The sequence below is a fragment of the Salvelinus fontinalis genome, chromosome 3 (genome assembly GCF_029448725.1).
Source record: "Salvelinus fontinalis isolate EN_2023a chromosome 3, ASM2944872v1, whole genome shotgun sequence".
NCBI lineage: Eukaryota > Metazoa > Chordata > Actinopteri > Salmoniformes > Salmonidae > Salvelinus > Salvelinus fontinalis.
The window spans coordinates 53,697,145-53,714,878 of NC_074667.1; the positions used below are offsets into that span (position 1 = coordinate 53,697,145).

Below are 17,734 nucleotides of genomic sequence, written 5' to 3' on the forward strand. Positions count from 1 at the left end.
TATAAAACGCATTTTCAGCACGCTGGATAAATGACTCCGTAGCCTCTGTTCCATCTTTGATCAGACCATTCATTGATCTATGAGTTCTTTCAGGGTGGTACTTCGAAAGCTATCGCGAGAAACTGATTTTTTTATTTATTTAGTGACTGTTGAATCTGAGCTTCTGTTTGCAGTAGCCTACAACAAGCCGAGTCATTATATTTTACACTCTTCACATAGTAGCCACATGGCTAGGGTAGAACTCACACCGCTGAAACCCTGGGACGATTTCTTCCCAGGTTCCGACCGATTTGCTAAACCAGACGCGAGAGATTTACCTAGATGGAACAACAGGGTTGTCAACAACTTGCTTTACTATCAGACAAACTATTTTGCAATGGCTATCATTGTTTTCCTTGTTGTTGGGTAAGTAGCATGAGACACTGTCCACAATTTGTATCGAGAACATAAAATATCTGGTGTGCCATACTACACTTAGGTTAAAATGGGCTGGGTGGTATATTAAATGTGCAATAAGCAGAAATCACTAAGCCATTTCCTGTTTGCTAAAATTCTAATAGTTTGCCTAATTTCAGTTTATGTGATTAAACAAGCAATGTATAGTGTCGAGAATCATTGTACCTTCAAAACTATTTTCAGCTGTTTGGAACTAGTGTACAAAATCGAAAGTAAAAAGACAAATTAAACGTAAGAACGGAAGCATATAAACAGTGAACATTTAATAGATATACTGCTTTTTAGACTTGCTCTATAACTTACATTTTTATGTGAATCTGGTCGGTCGCCCAAAAAAGTTACATATTGCAGCTTTAAGTGTTGGGAAATCTGATTTACTGTAGTTCACCATTGCTAGTTATAACAGCTAACATCAATTAAAACTACAATCTTGGATTCGTTTTTCAGCTAAATGACAGCCCGCTCCTTGTTTTGGTATACATTGTTAGGTGTTTGTTTGTGTGTATGAACAATGGAGTATAGTTTGGGTTATGATAGGGTTAAACAGTTGTGCTATTGAGCTTAGCCATTTATAAGTTCTTAAAGAATAATTTTATCAATGGCCATTAAACAGATTCTCAGATCCCAGATTTTACCTTTAACTAATGCCTGAAATTAAAGCTCGGTCTCATTAGCTAATTATGGATGCAGGGACTCACTTTAAAGTCTAAACATAGGAGCTGCCCATAGCAGCTGTTATGGCACTATGTGGTACTATGCATGATGTTGATGCTTTATACTGTCTTACAGTTCACCTAAATAAGCTTTCTCTTTCCATTGCCATATCTGAAGGTTGGCACCTTGCTAGGCCTATTTATGACTAATGTCAAGGGAGACAGAGCGCATGATTGGTCAACCGAAACATCCAGACTCATTTTGAGCGTAGAGGATGTGGGCACGCTTCACAGGTTGAGAGACTCATGTCTTGCATCCTGCTGAAGCTCTTAATGAAAATAATAATAGTCATTTAACTTGTAGAGCACTTTTAATTACAGAACATAATGTAAAAGCGCACAAAAAGTGAAGAAACAACACTTTGAAATTGAGATGATGAAGTTGAAGATTGAATGTCTCTAATTGGCTTCGGATGTTGGAAAGGCTGGGAGTTGAGGCAGCTTGGATTGGAAATGCAGTGTAGCTTCAGCGGAAGGGGCATCGATGGTACAGCCAGAGAGAAACAAAGACAGTCTGACAAACAGGCCCAGAGCTCTTCATCAGTGCACCACACCTGCTTTGGCGGTCAGTTCCTCCAAACGTCGCTCCTCCGTAGGTACTGGTCCTCTATTGCCAAACATGTAGCACCCACCTGGGTGATGTAATGGCTGCTGAAAAGCACACAAAAAGCCACCACATCTTGTCAGTGGTTCATCTCTGGATGCAGCATGCAGTCCTTGTTGTAGTTATTCCCGACAGATGAAAGCCGGGGCTGCATTATTTAAATTCAAACAGCCATTTAGCTAGATAATGCAATGCTTTTCTATGTATGTTATCACATTAACATTTCATTTATTTCATTTCACAATGCTTTTAGAAAATTTATATAAACCCTTGCTAGTGTCTAATTCGTTAATTTGTTTCTAGAATTGCTCAGATTTACAATGTGAAATTTCACAAATGGTGGTATCCTGTCATGACTGCATAACTAACAATTGATCACCAAAATCACTATGGAGGAAGGGTTTTTACTTTAAAAATTGTCATCTTTTGGCTAGGCCTACTTGGTTATGATGACACACTGCTGCTATGGTGGTCAACTACTAGGCCCCTAATTCCTGCTCACTTATCAGCTGCTGTTCTAGATAACAGGGATATGAGAAACATCTGTTGTTATTCACTGGAGGTTGGGCAAAGTTCACTATTGGAGTCTGAAGACATAACGTCCAGGAGTCATATTATCTAAAACAACACTTGAATGAAGTTTGAGACAAACCATTGGAAATTATAACATTCCTAACAATGCACCATAGGGCTATGTCAAAACTACTTGCTGTGTAAATGTCCCACTCATCCTTCAGTGGGTTATTATTTTGTAGATTCACTTTTGTAACATGTCATCATAGTCTTTGAAATTGCTCTCATTGTGGTTGTTAATGAAACATCTTTTGTATAAATATTTGCATTTGGGCTAAAAAGTCGTGTTGATGTGTTGACAACCTATCACCACTAGATGGTATCCATGACTACATGAAATATCAACTGTTCCACCCACCCAGCCATCTCATTATGTTGTGGTGTGTGTGTTTCCCTGCAGGTTCCTCAACCCTATGGGGATGTTCATGGGCATGGCAGTGGTGTCGCTGGTCTTCCTGGGCTCAGTTTGGGCTGGAGAGAATAAGGCCATGATCAAAGACTTTAAGAGGCAGAACCCCACATTATTTGTCATGGCAGTGATGGTAGCCAGCTACTTTCTTATGTCTCTCTTCGATGGCGTTATGGTCTTCATGTTTGGGATCACATTTCCTATTCTCTGTAAGTTGAACGGTTTGGTATTAAATGTTTCTTCAAACTACACCACAATTATGCCATTGGTAAATAAATAGGCAAACTTGAATTTAAGTTATTCCAATTTGAAAATATCCTGGAGGTATTACTTACATTGGTGTTTTTACATTAGTGCAAAGTAAGGGTATTAATCTGCTTCTATATATTTTGACTTCAGTGGTCTTTGCACACGCCTCACTTCGCCTTCGCAACATGAAAAATAAACTGGAGAATAAGATGGAGGGGGCGGGGCTGAAGAAGTCACCAATGGGTATTCTACTGGAGGCGCTGGGCCAGCAGGAAGAGAGCCTGCAGAAGATCCAGGAGTTCCTAGAGGGGAAACCCAAGGAAGGATGAACTCTACACAGAAAACAAACACACACGCCACAGTCCCTGTGTTGTCATAGGTCCCCTATCAACATCCGTGGCCTCTGATGAATGGGAACGTGTTCCTTTGCACACCCTCTTTAATGTGCAGTCTCAATGCATGCAGTCAATGTTGGATAGAAATCATTGTAATACATGTTTGAACACTTCAGCTACAAACCGTATAGCCTATCTCGCATGCAGGTGTATGTGTGTTTGTTGGTTTAGTCTAAAGAACATGTGTTGAAAACCCAAGCCTTAGTTTAACTTCAGAATATTTGTTACTCCACTCAGAACTTGTCAGAACACTTCTTTCAAGTAGTGATGACAGCATCTCGATACTGGCTCACATCCTTGCTATGCAATGTTGCAAACAAGTTGCAAATTAGTATTCCTTGTTGAATGTATTTGTGTGTGTAGGTGGGCAAATGTTTCCAAATCCCATATGCAATATTTACACAACCTATTCATGCTTTGTGACTTTTGTAAATATAACAAGAGTGAAAACATTGTGGTGTTCAAAGCACATCTGTGACCTGACAGATTGAGGTCACTTGGTTTGAGAAAACAAACAAACGGAACTATGTTTTATTGTTCCATGAATGAATTCAGTTATCTCGCAAATGAAGCAGTAGTGAATTAGGTTTTTTAAATGCTGTGGATTCTCTCTCTGAAGTGTATATAAACATTGTAATGTGAAAATGCGGATTTGTGGAGAGTAGAACTTTACTACCTTTATTTCTAAGCTTTACTACTTTATTGGTTACCGTCCTCAACAAAAGATCTGAATTATTTAATTTATGCTTTGTTATTTTCAATTAAGAGAAACTGACGCTTGCCTATGAATGAGAGGTTGTGAAATCACTGTGGATTATTAATTATTGTGTAAAATAAATATATCACTGCCAAACTATTCTGAAGGCAAGAGAGTTTGAAGTCTTTTGTTTTGTACAGGGTGTTTTTACTCACTAAATTCAAAGGTGTATTTAACTACAACATTGGATGGAAAGTAGCCCTACATTTCACTCTAATAAAATAAGAACCACACTAAAGAACCAAGCCCATGCTTTGTGTCCTGGTGCATATGAGAGAGATGTAGAACTTTAATGTGGTGTATTTCATAATCAAATCAAATGGTCTTTAAACAAGTATATGATTTAGAACTTCAAAGGAATAAGGGGTACTAACCTATGTCCATCAGCATTCACTCAGCACCTCACACTATTTCATCTCCATAGTACCTCCAAGGTTATGGATGACCTAATTCTCCCTCCCCACTTGTCCCAATGCTAATCAATAGGATGCAGTAGATTATAGTGAAGAGCAGAGTACTGCACAGTCAGTGACAGAGTGGATTCATCTGCAGTCACTCACTTCCCAACCCCTAAACCTTCTCTGGATTGCGGTGTCAGCTACTTCAACCGGGCTCACATTGGAAATGTATTACAAATCCCAAAGTGGGCTCTCTCTATTGCACTCTCCACTTAGACGTCTTGCACATAAAGTTTTTAAGAAAGGTTTTTGATTTACATAACAATAGTCTTTGGGAGTGTGTGTGCATATGGAGGAGAGAGAGAGATAAAGACAAAGTAGAGGGCAGGAGCTGATGACCTCAGGTGCAGTGCTTTAAGTTTAAGTTCAGCTGCAAAGCCTAATTTGAGCTCTCAGAGAACTGATTCATGTCCCCTCCTGCAGTACTCTTCCTTCATGCTGACTACATTGATCAACCTGGGAGCACACAAACGCACACGGCCCAGCAGCAGTAAACTCAAGTAAAGTCTAGTCTCAGAGCAGAAAACACAGTGGAGGCCCTTGTTCTCTCTCTCTCCCCTGCAGCTGTTGTACTTATCCACACAAACATAAGTGTCTGTTGTGTGCAGCAGCTCACCCAACAGGCGTGTGTCTTTGGTCTATTGCCTCCTGATCTGAACAGACGTGAAGTGTGAGGCTTTAAGAACAGACGCATTACTCTGGCAAGAAGCCTGGTGAGGAAACATCCTTTGTGCTGCAGAGACTCTCAAAAACACATGTATCTTTGTTGTAGTGTGTTTGGAATATTTCAACCTGGACTTAGGGGTAGACGTAACATATTAAATGTAAATCTGGGACACAATTAGAATGATATGTTACGCTTCATATGGTATGTATTCATTTTAGGATTTCCATTCTCCAGTTGGTATGATATATTACGAATTGCAATTCTTACAATCTGTTATGAATTTCTTGTGGCTAATATTAGCTAGATGGCTAACGCTAGCTCAGTGGCTAATGTTAGCTAGACTAGGGGTTAGGGGTTAAGGTTAGGTTAGCAGTTAGGTTACAGGGTTAGTGTTAGGGTAAGGGTTAGCTAACATGCTAAGTAGTTGCAAAGTAGGTAAAAAGTAGTAAGTAGTTGCAAAGTTAAGTTAAGTTAAATAGCTAAAATGCTAGTTACCCATGATGAGATTCAAGCACGCAACCTTTGGGTTGCGTGACGTTCGCGTTATACGCCCACCAATCCATCCACCACGACCAACCACCCTACTTTCGGTTTTTGAAAAGTAACCTTCTGTCTTATGTAACCATACCAAACGTAACATATCATACTAATTTGAATGTCCCGGATTTACGTTTACTATGTTATGTCTACTCTGAGACAAGGATGAATAATTTCAACTGGGATTCAACAGTGTTTTCTAATTGGTCATCACTGTCAGACCATGACCACACCAACAGGTGTCTTTTACTTTCCTGTATGAATACATTTGACCACAGTTGGCTGGCATGTAGTTTGTATTTAGCATTTTGACACACTGTGTTTTCCTCATGTGCTGTTACTGATTTGAAGATTACATCTGTCTCTTGTTCTGTTTGTTGCAACAACTCAGTCATTGGCATGAAAGGTAGTAATTCAGCATAACGCAACATTCATTAAGTGTCAGCTAATCCAGGCACACTTCAACCCTGTGAGATGGCTGTGCATCCGTTGACCCATCATGCCCCCGGCATGCTTGGCTTGCCTGAGAGGCTTTGGGATGGTTAAGCTGGTTAGCCTCATCATCACTCAAACAAACAATCTGTCATTCACCAGCTTTGTGCTATGGGGTCTCTCATGGTAAAGCATGCTGTTCACTGTACAACACAGAGATGATGACCATAACAATCCTGTCAGTCTATTATATCCTGATGAGACCACTTTAACCTGCAGAGGAGATATCTCGACCCTATATTACTCATGGGAAGGTTATACCTGATCTCATGAACAATGTACTCCAAGTTTCCAGCTATCCACTCATCAAGTATAATGAGTATCCCACTGGGCAAAAACTGGTTGAATCAATGTTGTTTCCATGTTATTTCAACAACAAAATGTAATGTGATGATGAATCAACGTGAAAAACAGATTGGATTTGAAAGAAATTAATCAACGTGAGGGAATTATTATTTTTTTCACCAAATTTTTAACCTACATTTTTTTGATGATTTCACATTGAATTCACATTAGTTGATAACTCAACCATATGCAAATCAAAACTACACGTTGAACTGAGGTCTGTGCCCAGCGGGACTGTTCCCTGAGCAGAGATAGGATCTGCTGCCCTGAGGCGTGATGACTTACCATCCTGACTGACAGTTGCTTTAACCTGAGCAGGGTTAGCAGCAGGCATGATCTAGCACACGTGGGACACATACCTGCATTTGACATCAGGGGAGTGTGTTTGTGGTGTATAGACATACAGAACATAGGGAGCCCATTGTTTGTGTAGTTGTGTGTCAGCTGGAACAGGAGTAGTGATATTCTAGTGCAGCTGGTGTCTAGGGAGGAAGCGGAGAGAGACTGGGGAAGACAGCTGCAGAAGAATGTCTCTCCCTCCCTTTCTCTTTCTCCTCCTCCCTCTCTGCCCAGGGTAAACTCAAGGACTTGGAAACCTCCGAGACCTACCCAGAGTTCACTGGAGTTGAGAAGCATAACACTGTGAGGAGATAGAGTTGCAGTCTGAAGTTTACATACACTTAGGTTGGAGTCATTAAAACTCGTTTTTCAACGACTCCACAAATTTCTTTTTAACGAACTATAGTTTTGGCAAGTCGGTTAGGACATGACACATAATTTTTCCAACAATTGTTTACATACAGATTATTTCACTTATAATTCACTGTATCATAATTCCAGTGGGTCAGGAGTTTACATTCACTAAGTTGACTGTGCCTTTAAACAGCTTGGAAAATTCCATGGCTTTAGAAACTTCTGATAGGCTAATTGTCATAATTTGAGTCAATTGGAGGTGTATCTGTGGATGTATTTCAAGGAATCAGCCAAGAACTCAGCTAAGACCTCAGAAAGAAAATTGTAGACCTCCACAAGTTTGGTTCATCCTTGGGAGCAATTTCCAAATGCCCGAAGGTACCACGTTCATCTGTACAAACAATAGTACAGATGTATAAGTATAAGTATAGTATAAACACCATGGGACCACGCAGCTGTCATACCGCTCAGGAAGGAGACGCGTTCTGTCTCCTAGAGATGAACGTACTTTGGTGCGAAAAGTGCGAATCAATCCCAGAACAACAGCAAAGGACCCTGTGAAGATACTGGAAGAAAACAGGTACAAAAGTATCTACAGTAAAACGAGTCCTATATCGACATAACCTGAAAGGCCGCTCGGCAAGGAAGAAGCCACTGCTGCAAAACAGCCATAAAAAAGCCAGACTATGGTTTGCAACTGCACATGGGGACAAAGATTGTACTTTTTGGAGAAATGTCCTCTGGTCTGATGAAACAAAAATAGAATTGTTTGGCCACAATGTTTGGAGGAAAAAGGGGGAGGTTTGCAAGCCGAAGAACACCATCCCAACCGTGAAGCACGGGGGTGGCAGCATCAGGTTGTGGGAGTGCTTTGCTGCAGGAGGGACAGGTCTACTTCACAAAATAGATAGCATCATGAGGGTGGAAAATTATGTGGATATATTGAAGCAACATCTCAAGACATCAGTCAGGAAGTTAAAGCTTGGTTGCAAATGGGTCTTCCAAATGGACAATGACCCCAAGCATACCTCCAAAGTTGTGGCAAAATGGCATAAGGACAACAAAGTTAAGTTATTGGAGTGGCCATCACAAAGCCCTGACCTCAATCCTATAGAAAAAGTGTGTGCAGAACTGAAAAAGCTTGTGCGAGCAATGAGGCCTACAAACCTGACTCAGTTACACCTGCTCTGTCAGGAGAAATGGGCCAAAATGTAAACCCAACTTGTGAATGTGATGAAAGAAATAAAAGCTGAAATAAATAATTCTCTCTACTATTATTCTGACATTTCACATTATTAAAAAAAAGTGGTGATCCTAACTGACCTAAGACAGGGAATTTGTACGAGGATTAAATGTCAGGAATTGTGAAAAGCTGAGTTTAAATGTATTTGGCTAAGGTGTATGTAAACTTCTGACTTCAACTGTACATACAACCCAAGCTGTTGAACCAGGGTATTTACAAACAGCACAGGAATTAAATCCTCCACATGTATTGATCACATCTTTTGCTTTAAACCAGTATCGAAATACATCGGATGTAGTGATCACAATTTGGTAGCCATATCTAGGAAAACCAAAAGTTTAAAAGGCTGGACCTAATATTGTGTATAAGAGGTTCTGCAGGATGTTTTGTACTGATTCCTATGTTGATGATGTAAATAATATTTGCTGGTCTGTGGTGTGTATTGAAGAGCAACCAGACGCTGCACTTGACACATTTATGAAATTGCTTACTCCAGTTACTAATAAACATTCACTCATTAAGAATATGACTGTAAAAACTGTTAAATCCCTGTGGATTGCTCAGGAATTGAAAAATGTTGTGGTTGAGAGGGATAAGGCAAAAGGAATGGAAAATAAGTCTGGCTGCATAAGCGATTGGCAAACCTACTGCAAATTGAGAAATCATGTGACTAAACAGAACAAAAAGAAGAAAAAACTATACTATGAAACAAAGACAAATCATACAGTATATAAACCCAGCAAAAAAAGAAACGTCCTCTCACTGTCAAATGTGTTTATTTTCAGCAAACTTAACATGTGTGAATATTTGTATGAACATAAGATTCAACAACTGAGACATAAACTGAACAAGTTACACAGACACGAGACTAACAGAAATAGTATAATGTGTCCCTGAACAAAGGGGGGGTCAAAATCAAAAGTAACAGTCAGTATCTGGTGTGGCCACCAGCTGCATTAAGTACTGCAGTGCATCTCCTCCTCATGGACTGCACCAGATTTGCCAGTTCTTGCTGTGAGATGTTACCCCACTCTTCCACCAAGGCACCTGCAAGTTCCCGGACATTTCAGGGGGGAATGGCCCTATCCCTCACCCTCCGATCCAACAGGTCCCAGTCGTGCTCAATGGGATTGAGATCCGGGCTCCTCGCTGGCCATGGCAGAACACTGACATTCCTGTCTTGCAGGAAATCACACACAGAATGAGCAGTATGGCTGGTGGCATTGTCATGCTGAAGGGTCATGTCAGGATGAACCTGCAGGAAAAGTACCACATGAGGGAACGCATGTGTAACTCTCAGCATTGAGATTGCCTGCAATGACAACAAGCTCAGTCCGATGATGCTGTGACACACCGCCCCAGACCATGACGGACCCTCCACGTCCAAATCGATCCCACTCCAGAGTACAGGCCTCGGTGTAACGCTCATTCCTTCGACGACAAACCCGAATCCGACCATCACCCCTGGTGAGACAAAACCACGACTCGTCAGTGAAGAGCACTTTTTGCCAGTCCTGTCTGGTCCAGCGACGGTGGGTTTGTGCCCATAGGCAACGTTGTTGCCGGTGATGTCTGGTGAGGACCTGCCTTAAAACAGGCCTACAAGCCCTCAGTCCGGCCTCTCTCAGCCTATTGTGGTTAGTCTGAGCACTGATGGAGGGATTGTGCGTTCCTGGTGTAACTCGGGCAGTTGTTGTTGCCATCCTGTACCTGTCCCGCAGGTGTGATGTTCGGATGTACCGATCCTGTGCAGGTGTTGTTATACGTGGTCTGCCACTGCGAGGACGATCAGATGTCCGTCCTGTCTCCCTGTAGCGCTGTCTTAGGCGTCTCACAGTATGGACTAGAGGTCTACCGATTAATCGGAATGGCCGATTAATTAGGGCAGATTTCAAGTAGTCATAACAATAGGATATCGGTATTTTTGGACACCGATTTGCCCGTTTTTTTTTTTACACCTTTATTTAAATAGGCAATCAGTTAAGAACACATTCTTATTTTCAATGACGGCCTAGGAACGGTAGGTTAACTGCCTTGTTCAGGGGCAGAACGACAGATTATTACCTTGCCAGCTCAGGGTTTCAATCTTGCAACCTTACGGTTATCTAGCCCAACGCTCTAACCACCTGCCTCTCATTGCACTCCACGAGGAGCCTGCCTGTTACGCGAATGCAGTAAGAAGCCAAGGGTAAGTTGCTAGCCAGCATTAAACTTATCTTGTAAAAAACAATCAATAATTCAATCAATCATAATCAGTAGTTAACTACACATGGTTGATGATATTACTAGTTTATCTAGCGTGTCCTGTGTTGCATATAATCGATGCGGTGCGCATTAGCGAAAAAGGTACCTAACCATAAACATCAATGCCTTTCTTAAAATCAATACACAAGTACATATTTTTAAACCTGCATATTTAGTTAATATTGCCTGCTAACATGAATTTCTTTGTGTCACTTCTCTTGCAACAGAGTCAGGGTATATGCAGCAGTTTGGGCCGCCTGGCTCGTTGCGAACTGGGTGAAGACTATTTCTTCCTAACAAAGACAGCCAATTTCGCCAAACGGGGTATGATTTAACAAAAGCGCATTTGAGAAAAAAGCACAATCGTTGCACAACTGTACCTAACCATAAACATCAATGCCTTTCTTAAAATCAATACACAGAAGTATATATTTTTAAACCTGCATATTTAGCTAAAAGAAATCCAGGTTAGCAGGCAATATTAACCAGGTGAAATTGTGTCACTTCTCTTGCGTTCATTGCACGCAGAGTCAGGGTATATGCAACAGTTTGGGCCGCCTGGCTCTTTGCGAACTAATTTGCCAGAATTTTACGTAATTATGACATAACATTGAAGGTTGTGCAATGTAACAGGAAATTTTAGACTTATGGATGCCACCCGTTTGATAAAATACGGAACGGTTACGTATTTCACTGAAAGAATAAATGTTTTGTTTTCGAGATGATAGTTTCCGGATTTGACCATATTAATGACCTAAGGCTCGTATTTCTGTGTGTTATTATGTTATAATTAAGTTTATGATTTGATAGAGCAGTCTGACTGAGCGATGGTAGGCACCAGCAGGCTCGTAAGCATTCATTCAAACAGCACTTTTGTGCGTTTTGCCAGCAGCTCTGTTGTTTATGACTTCAAGCCTATCAACTCCCGAGATTAGGCTGGTGTAACCGATGAGAAATGGCTAGCTAGTTAGCGGGGTGCGTGCTAATAACGTTTCAAACATCACTCGCTCTGAGACTTGGAGTAGTTGTTCCCCTTGCTCTGCATGGGTAACGTTGCTTCGAGGGTGGCTGTTATCGATGTGTTCCTCGTTCGAGCCCAGGTAGGAGCGAGGAGAGGGACGAAAGCTATATTGTTACACTGACAATACTAAAGTGCCTATAAGAACATCCAATAGTCAAAGGTACATGAAATACAAATGGTATAGAGAGAAATAGTCCTATAATTCCTATAATAACTACAACCTAAAACTTCTTACCTGGGAATATTGAAGACTCATGTTAAAAGGAACCACCAGCTTTAATTTGTTCTCATGTTCTGAGCAAGGAACTTTAATGTTAGCTTTCTTACATGACACATATTGCAGTTTTACTTTCTTCTCCAATACTTTGTTTTTGCATTATTTAAACCAAATTGAACATGTTTCATTATTTATTTGAGGCTAAATTGATTTTATTGATCTATAATATTAAGTTAAAATAAGTGTTCATTCAGTATTGTTGTAATTGTCATTATTACAAATAAATGTAAAAACAAATCGGGCGATTAATCGGTAACGGCTTTTTTTGGTCCTCCAATAATCGGTATCGGCATTGAAAAATCATAATCGGCCGACCTCTAGTACGGACATTGCAATTTATTGCCCTGGCCACATCTGCAGTCCTCATGCTTCCTTGCAGCATGCCTAACGTACGTTCACACAGATGAGCAGGGACCCTGGGCATCTTTCTTTTGGTGTTTTTCAGAGTCAGTAGAAAGGCCTCTTTCGTGTCTTAAGTTTTCATAGCTGTGACCTTAATTGCCTACCGTCTGTAAGCTGTTAGTGTCTTAACCACCGTTCCACGGGTGCATGTTTATTAATTGTTTATGGTTCATTGAGCAAGCATGGGAAACAGTGTTTTAACCCTTTATAGTGAAGATCTGTGAAGTTATTTCGATTTTTACGAATTATCTTTGAAAGACAGGGTCCTGAAAAAGGAACGTTTCTTTTTTTGCTGAGTTTAGTAGCATAGTAAAAAGCTTTGGAGCAGCTTAAATTACATTTTGGGCAAAAAGGCAAACTCAGCTCCATCATTTATTGAATCAGATGGCTCATTCATCACAATACCAACTGATATTGCCAACTACTTTATTGATTTTTTCATTGGCAAGAATAGCAAACTCCGGCATGACATGCCAACAACAAACACGGAACCAACACATCCAAGTATAACCGACCAAATTATGAAAGACAGAAAGACATTGTGATTTTGAATACTGTAAAGTGAGTGTGGAAGAGGTAAAAACATTATTGTTGTCTATCAATAATGACAAGCCACCTGGGTCTGACAACTTGGATGGAAAATTACTGATTATGATAGCGGACGATATTGCCACTCCTTTCTAACATATCTAAGCTTACAAAAAAGTGTGTGCCCTCAGGCCTAGAGGGAAGCAAAATAAATTCTGCTACCTAAGAATAGTAAAGCCCCTTTTACTGGCTCAAATAGCTGACCAATCAGCCTGTATCAACCTTTAGTAAACTTTTGGAAGATTTGTGTTTGACCAAATACAATGCAATTTTACTGTAAATAAATTAACAACACACTTTCAGCACACTTATAGGGAAGCTCATTAACCATTCACGGCACTTACACAAATGACTGATGATTGGCTGAGAGAAAAATATAATGAAACGATTGTGGGAGCTGTTTTGTTAAGACTTCAGTGCGGCTTTTGACATTATCGATCATAGTATGTTTCTGGAAAAATGTATATGTTATGTTATGACACCCACTGCTATACAGTGCCTTCGGAAAGTATTCAGACCCCTTGACTTTTTTCCACATTTCATAACGTTACAGCCTTATTCTAAAATTGATTAATTGAAAAAAAAATCCTTAGCAATCTACACACAATACCCAATAGTGACAAAGCAAAAACAGGTTTTAAGAAATACCTTCTTTACATAAGTATTCAGACCCTTTGCTATGAGACTCGAAATTGAGCTCAAGTGCATCCTGTTTCTATTGATCATCCTTGAGATGTTTCTACAACTTGATTGGAGTCCACTTGTGGTAAATTCAATTGATTGAACAGGATTTGGAAAGGCACACACCTGTCTATATAAGGTCCCACAGTTGACAATGCATGTCAGAGCAAAAACAAAGCCATGAGGTCAAAGGAATTGTCTGTAATGCCCCGAACAGGATTGTGTCAAGGCACAGATCTGGGGAAGGGTACCCAAACATTTCTGCAGCATTGAAGGTCCTCAAGAACACAGTGGCTTCCATAATTCTTAATTGGAAGAAGTTTGGAACCACCAAGACTCTTCCTAGGGTTGGCCGCCCGGCCAAACTAAGCAATCGGGGAAGAAGGGTCTTGGTCAAGGAGGTGACCAATAACCCGATGGTCACTCTGGCAGAGCTCTAGAGTTCCTCTGTAGAGATGGGAGAACATTCCAGAAGGACGACCATCTTTGCAGCACTCCACCAATCAGGCCTTTATGGTTAGGTGACCAGACGGAAGCCACTCCTCAGTAAAAGGCACATGACAGCCCGCTTGGTATTCTCTGGTCTGATGAAACCAAGATTGAACTCTTTGGCCTGAATGCCTAATCTCACATCTGGAGGAAACCTGGAACAATCCCTATTGTGATGCATGGTGGTAGCAGCATCATGCTGTGGAGATGTTTTTCAGCAGTAGGGACTAGGAGACTAGTAAGGATCGAGGCAAAGATGAACGGAGCAAAGTACACAAAGTCCTGAACGCTCTGGAGCAAGTTTTCAGACTGGAGTGAAAGTTCTCCTTCCAACAGAACAACGACCCTAAGCACACAGCCAAGACAACTCAGGAGTGGCATCTGGACACATGGAACTCTATTCCACATCAAGTAACTCACTCAAGCAGTAAAATAAAAATTATAAAAATACACCTAATGGAACAGCGAGGACTGTGAAGAGTCACACACACACGTACTGTACACCTAGATTGTGTGTTGTAGTACAGTAGTGGCCAGAAGGCACACACTTAATGTATTGTGAGATCTGTTGTAAAATGTATGTTTACATTATTATTTTTAAATAATGTATATGTTACGTTCCCCAGCAAGAAACCAAATAATGTCACTCAAACAGAAGGGGGAACTAACAAAGAGTCATTGACAACAACCAAAACAAAACAGGTGGAGTTTTAGGAGGGGTTCTAAAAGACACTCATGGGGTTGTCCACTGACAGTTGACTAGCAACAACAACTGTAACCTGAAAGACACCCACCATGAGCGCCCACTAAATTTGCCCAAGAGGCAAACAAAAGAAAAACCCACAACTTAAAGACAAGAAACAAACCAAAAAGGTGGAGCAAAACAAAATCAGATAAAATATTGTTTGTCTAGAAATCAAAATAGGGCGAGCCACCTAAAGGTGTTAACCCTCCGCATCTATCAAGACAACTTAAATAGCACCTGGGCCAGCACAGATGACACACCGTAACACATACTGACTAACAAGGTGACATCAATCGGTGCGCCCTACGTGCTAACAAGCTATACGTGCTAACGCTAACGAGCTAAAGTCCAACTTCAAAACATAAATGGAAAAACCAATGCTTGTAACAGTATATTACTGCCTTCATATTTGCTGGACTCCAGTAAGAGTAGCTGCTGCCTTGGGGTGTAACGGCAGCCTTCCCTCTCTTCACTAGAAGAGGGGGTGGAACAGGGATCAGACCAACACGCAGCGTAGCCAGTGCTCAACATGTTTAATACAAACAATAAACGTGAACACTTAACAAATACAAAATAATAAATGTGGCAAACCGATACAGTCCTAGCTGGTGCATAGAAAACACAGAGACAGGAAACAATCACCCACAATCCCCAACACAAAACAAGCCACCTATATATGATTCCCAATCAGAGACAACACAAAACATCTGCCTCTGATTGAGAACCATATTAGGCCAAACATAGAAACGGACAAACAAGACACACAACATAGAATGCCCACCCAGCTCACGTCCTGACCAACACTAAAACAAGCACAACACACAAGAACTATGGTCAGAACGTGACATGGGGTCACATACTGGTCCACGCGGAAGAGTGGAGGCTCCATCGCACTCTCACTATATGGAGTGTTGACTATCCAGTGAGGTGAAACCTTCAGAATGTAGAAAGAAATGTGATAAATAGAACCAACACATTTCCGCAGGTTGGCATTGTTGGAATAACTCATGTACTGGAGGTAGCTCTGCAGGGTAGTCACTAGCTGCCACAGTCATAAAATATGATTTAAAACCTAACCACACTGCTAACCTTAATCCTAACCCTTTTCTTAAATTAAGAATTTAAGAATTTTTCTTAAATCATTCATTTTTACGATATATAGTCAATTTTGACTTTGCAGCTGGCCCATCTAGTGGAAATTGCTCAGTTCAGCCTCCAGGACAAGATCAAATCAAATTAAAGTTTACTGTTCATGTACAGTTTTGCACATTTTATCACAGGTGCAGCGAAACTCTTATGTTTCTAGCTGTGTACAGATTCATCCCAATAAACGTCAACCTGCCTCATTTCCCAATGAGCATGACAATCATATGTACATTTCTATCTGATTGTTCTTCAATGTTGCACCCTCCTAAACGGTCCCAGGTTCAGTGCGGTTGACTTTAGCTTGTCATACGTGCGAAGGACAGAGCGGGCGTCTGTCTTTAAACAAACTGGTTTTGTCTGGTTTACAGCTTATGCAGTGACAAAACCAGTTTGACTACACAGCGGTGAGAAAATGGAGCCAAAACCTGAGGCTAGCAACAGTTGTTTACAGCTATGACACTTTATACTCTGCTACTCTGAAATAGGTCAATCAAATGTATTTATAAAGCCCTTTTTACATCAGCAGATGTCACAAAGTTTTATACAGAAACCCAGCCTAAAACCCCAAACAGCAAGCAATGCAGATGTAAGAGCACGGTGGCTAGGAAAAAAACCCTAGAAAGGCAGGAACCTAGGAAGAAACCTAGCGAGGAACCAGGCTTTGAGGGGTGGCACGTCCCCTTCTGACTGTGCCGGGTGGAGATTGTAACAGTACATGGCCATTAAGGCCAGATTGTTCTCCAAGATGTTCAAACTTTCATAGATGACGAGCATTGTCAAATAATAATCACAGTGGAGGGTGCACCCTGTCAGAACATCAGGAGTAAATGTCTCTTGGCTTTTCATAGCCAGGCATTCAGAGGTTGAAATAGCAGGTGTGGTAGAGAGGTAGCACGTCCGGTGAAGAGGTCAGGGTTCCATAGCCGCAGACAGAAGAGTGGAGCAGCAGCACGACCAGGTGAACTGTGGACAGCAAGGAGTAATCAGGCCAGGATGTCCTGAGGCATGGTCCTAGGGTTCAGGTTGTCCGAGAGGAGAAGGGATTAGAGGGGGCATACTTAAGTTCACACAGGACACCAGATAATACAGGCGTATAACACCGGACATAACAGACTGACCCTAGCCCCCCAGCACATAGACTATTGCAGCATAGATACTGAAGGCTGAGACGGGGGGGGGGGGGGGGGGGGCGTATCAGATCCTGGACTTCCTGACGGGCCATCCCCAGGTGGTGAGGGTAGGTAACAACACATCCGCCACACTGATCCTCAACACAGGGGCCCCTCAGGGGTGCGTGCTCAGCCCCCTCCTGTACTCCCTGTTCACTCATGACTGTACGGCCAGGCACGACTCCAACACCATCATCACATTTGCCGACGACACAACAGTGGTAGGTCTGATCACCGACAACAACGAGACAGCCTATAGGGAGAAGGTCAGAGACCTGGCCGTGTGGTGCCAGGACAACAACCTCTCCCTCAACCTGATCAAGACAAAGGAGATGATTGTGGACTACAGGAAAAGGAGGACCGAGCACGCCCCCATTCCCA

The 17,734-nt window shown here is 41.5% G+C and overlaps 1 protein-coding gene across 1 annotated transcript; it reads left to right on the forward strand.

The window, feature by feature from the left end:
* Positions 1-123: 123 nt before the first annotated feature.
* On the forward strand, positions 124-4,255 carry LOC129851121 (PRA1 family protein 3-like). The gene is made up of 3 exons (XM_055917410.1): positions 124-405; positions 2,747-2,964; positions 3,155-4,255. Exons 1-3 carry the CDS (start codon positions 227-229, stop codon positions 3,331-3,333), a joined length of 576 nt encoding a protein of 191 aa, XP_055773385.1. The 5' UTR covers positions 124-226; the 3' UTR covers positions 3,334-4,255.
* Positions 4,256-17,734: the final 13,479 nt, after the last annotated feature.

Coding starts and splice junctions, on each gene's coding strand:
- LOC129851121 (XM_055917410.1), top strand. CDS start 227: ATGGCTAGGGTAGAACTCACACCGCTGAAACCCTGGGACGATTTCTTC. Junction 406..2,746: donor ATTGTTTTCCTTGTTGTTGG/GTAAGTAGCATG, acceptor GTTTCCCTGCAG/GTTCCTCAACCCTATGGGGA. Junction 2,965..3,154: donor GATCACATTTCCTATTCTCT/GTAAGTTGAACG, acceptor TTTTGACTTCAG/TGGTCTTTGCACACGCCTCA.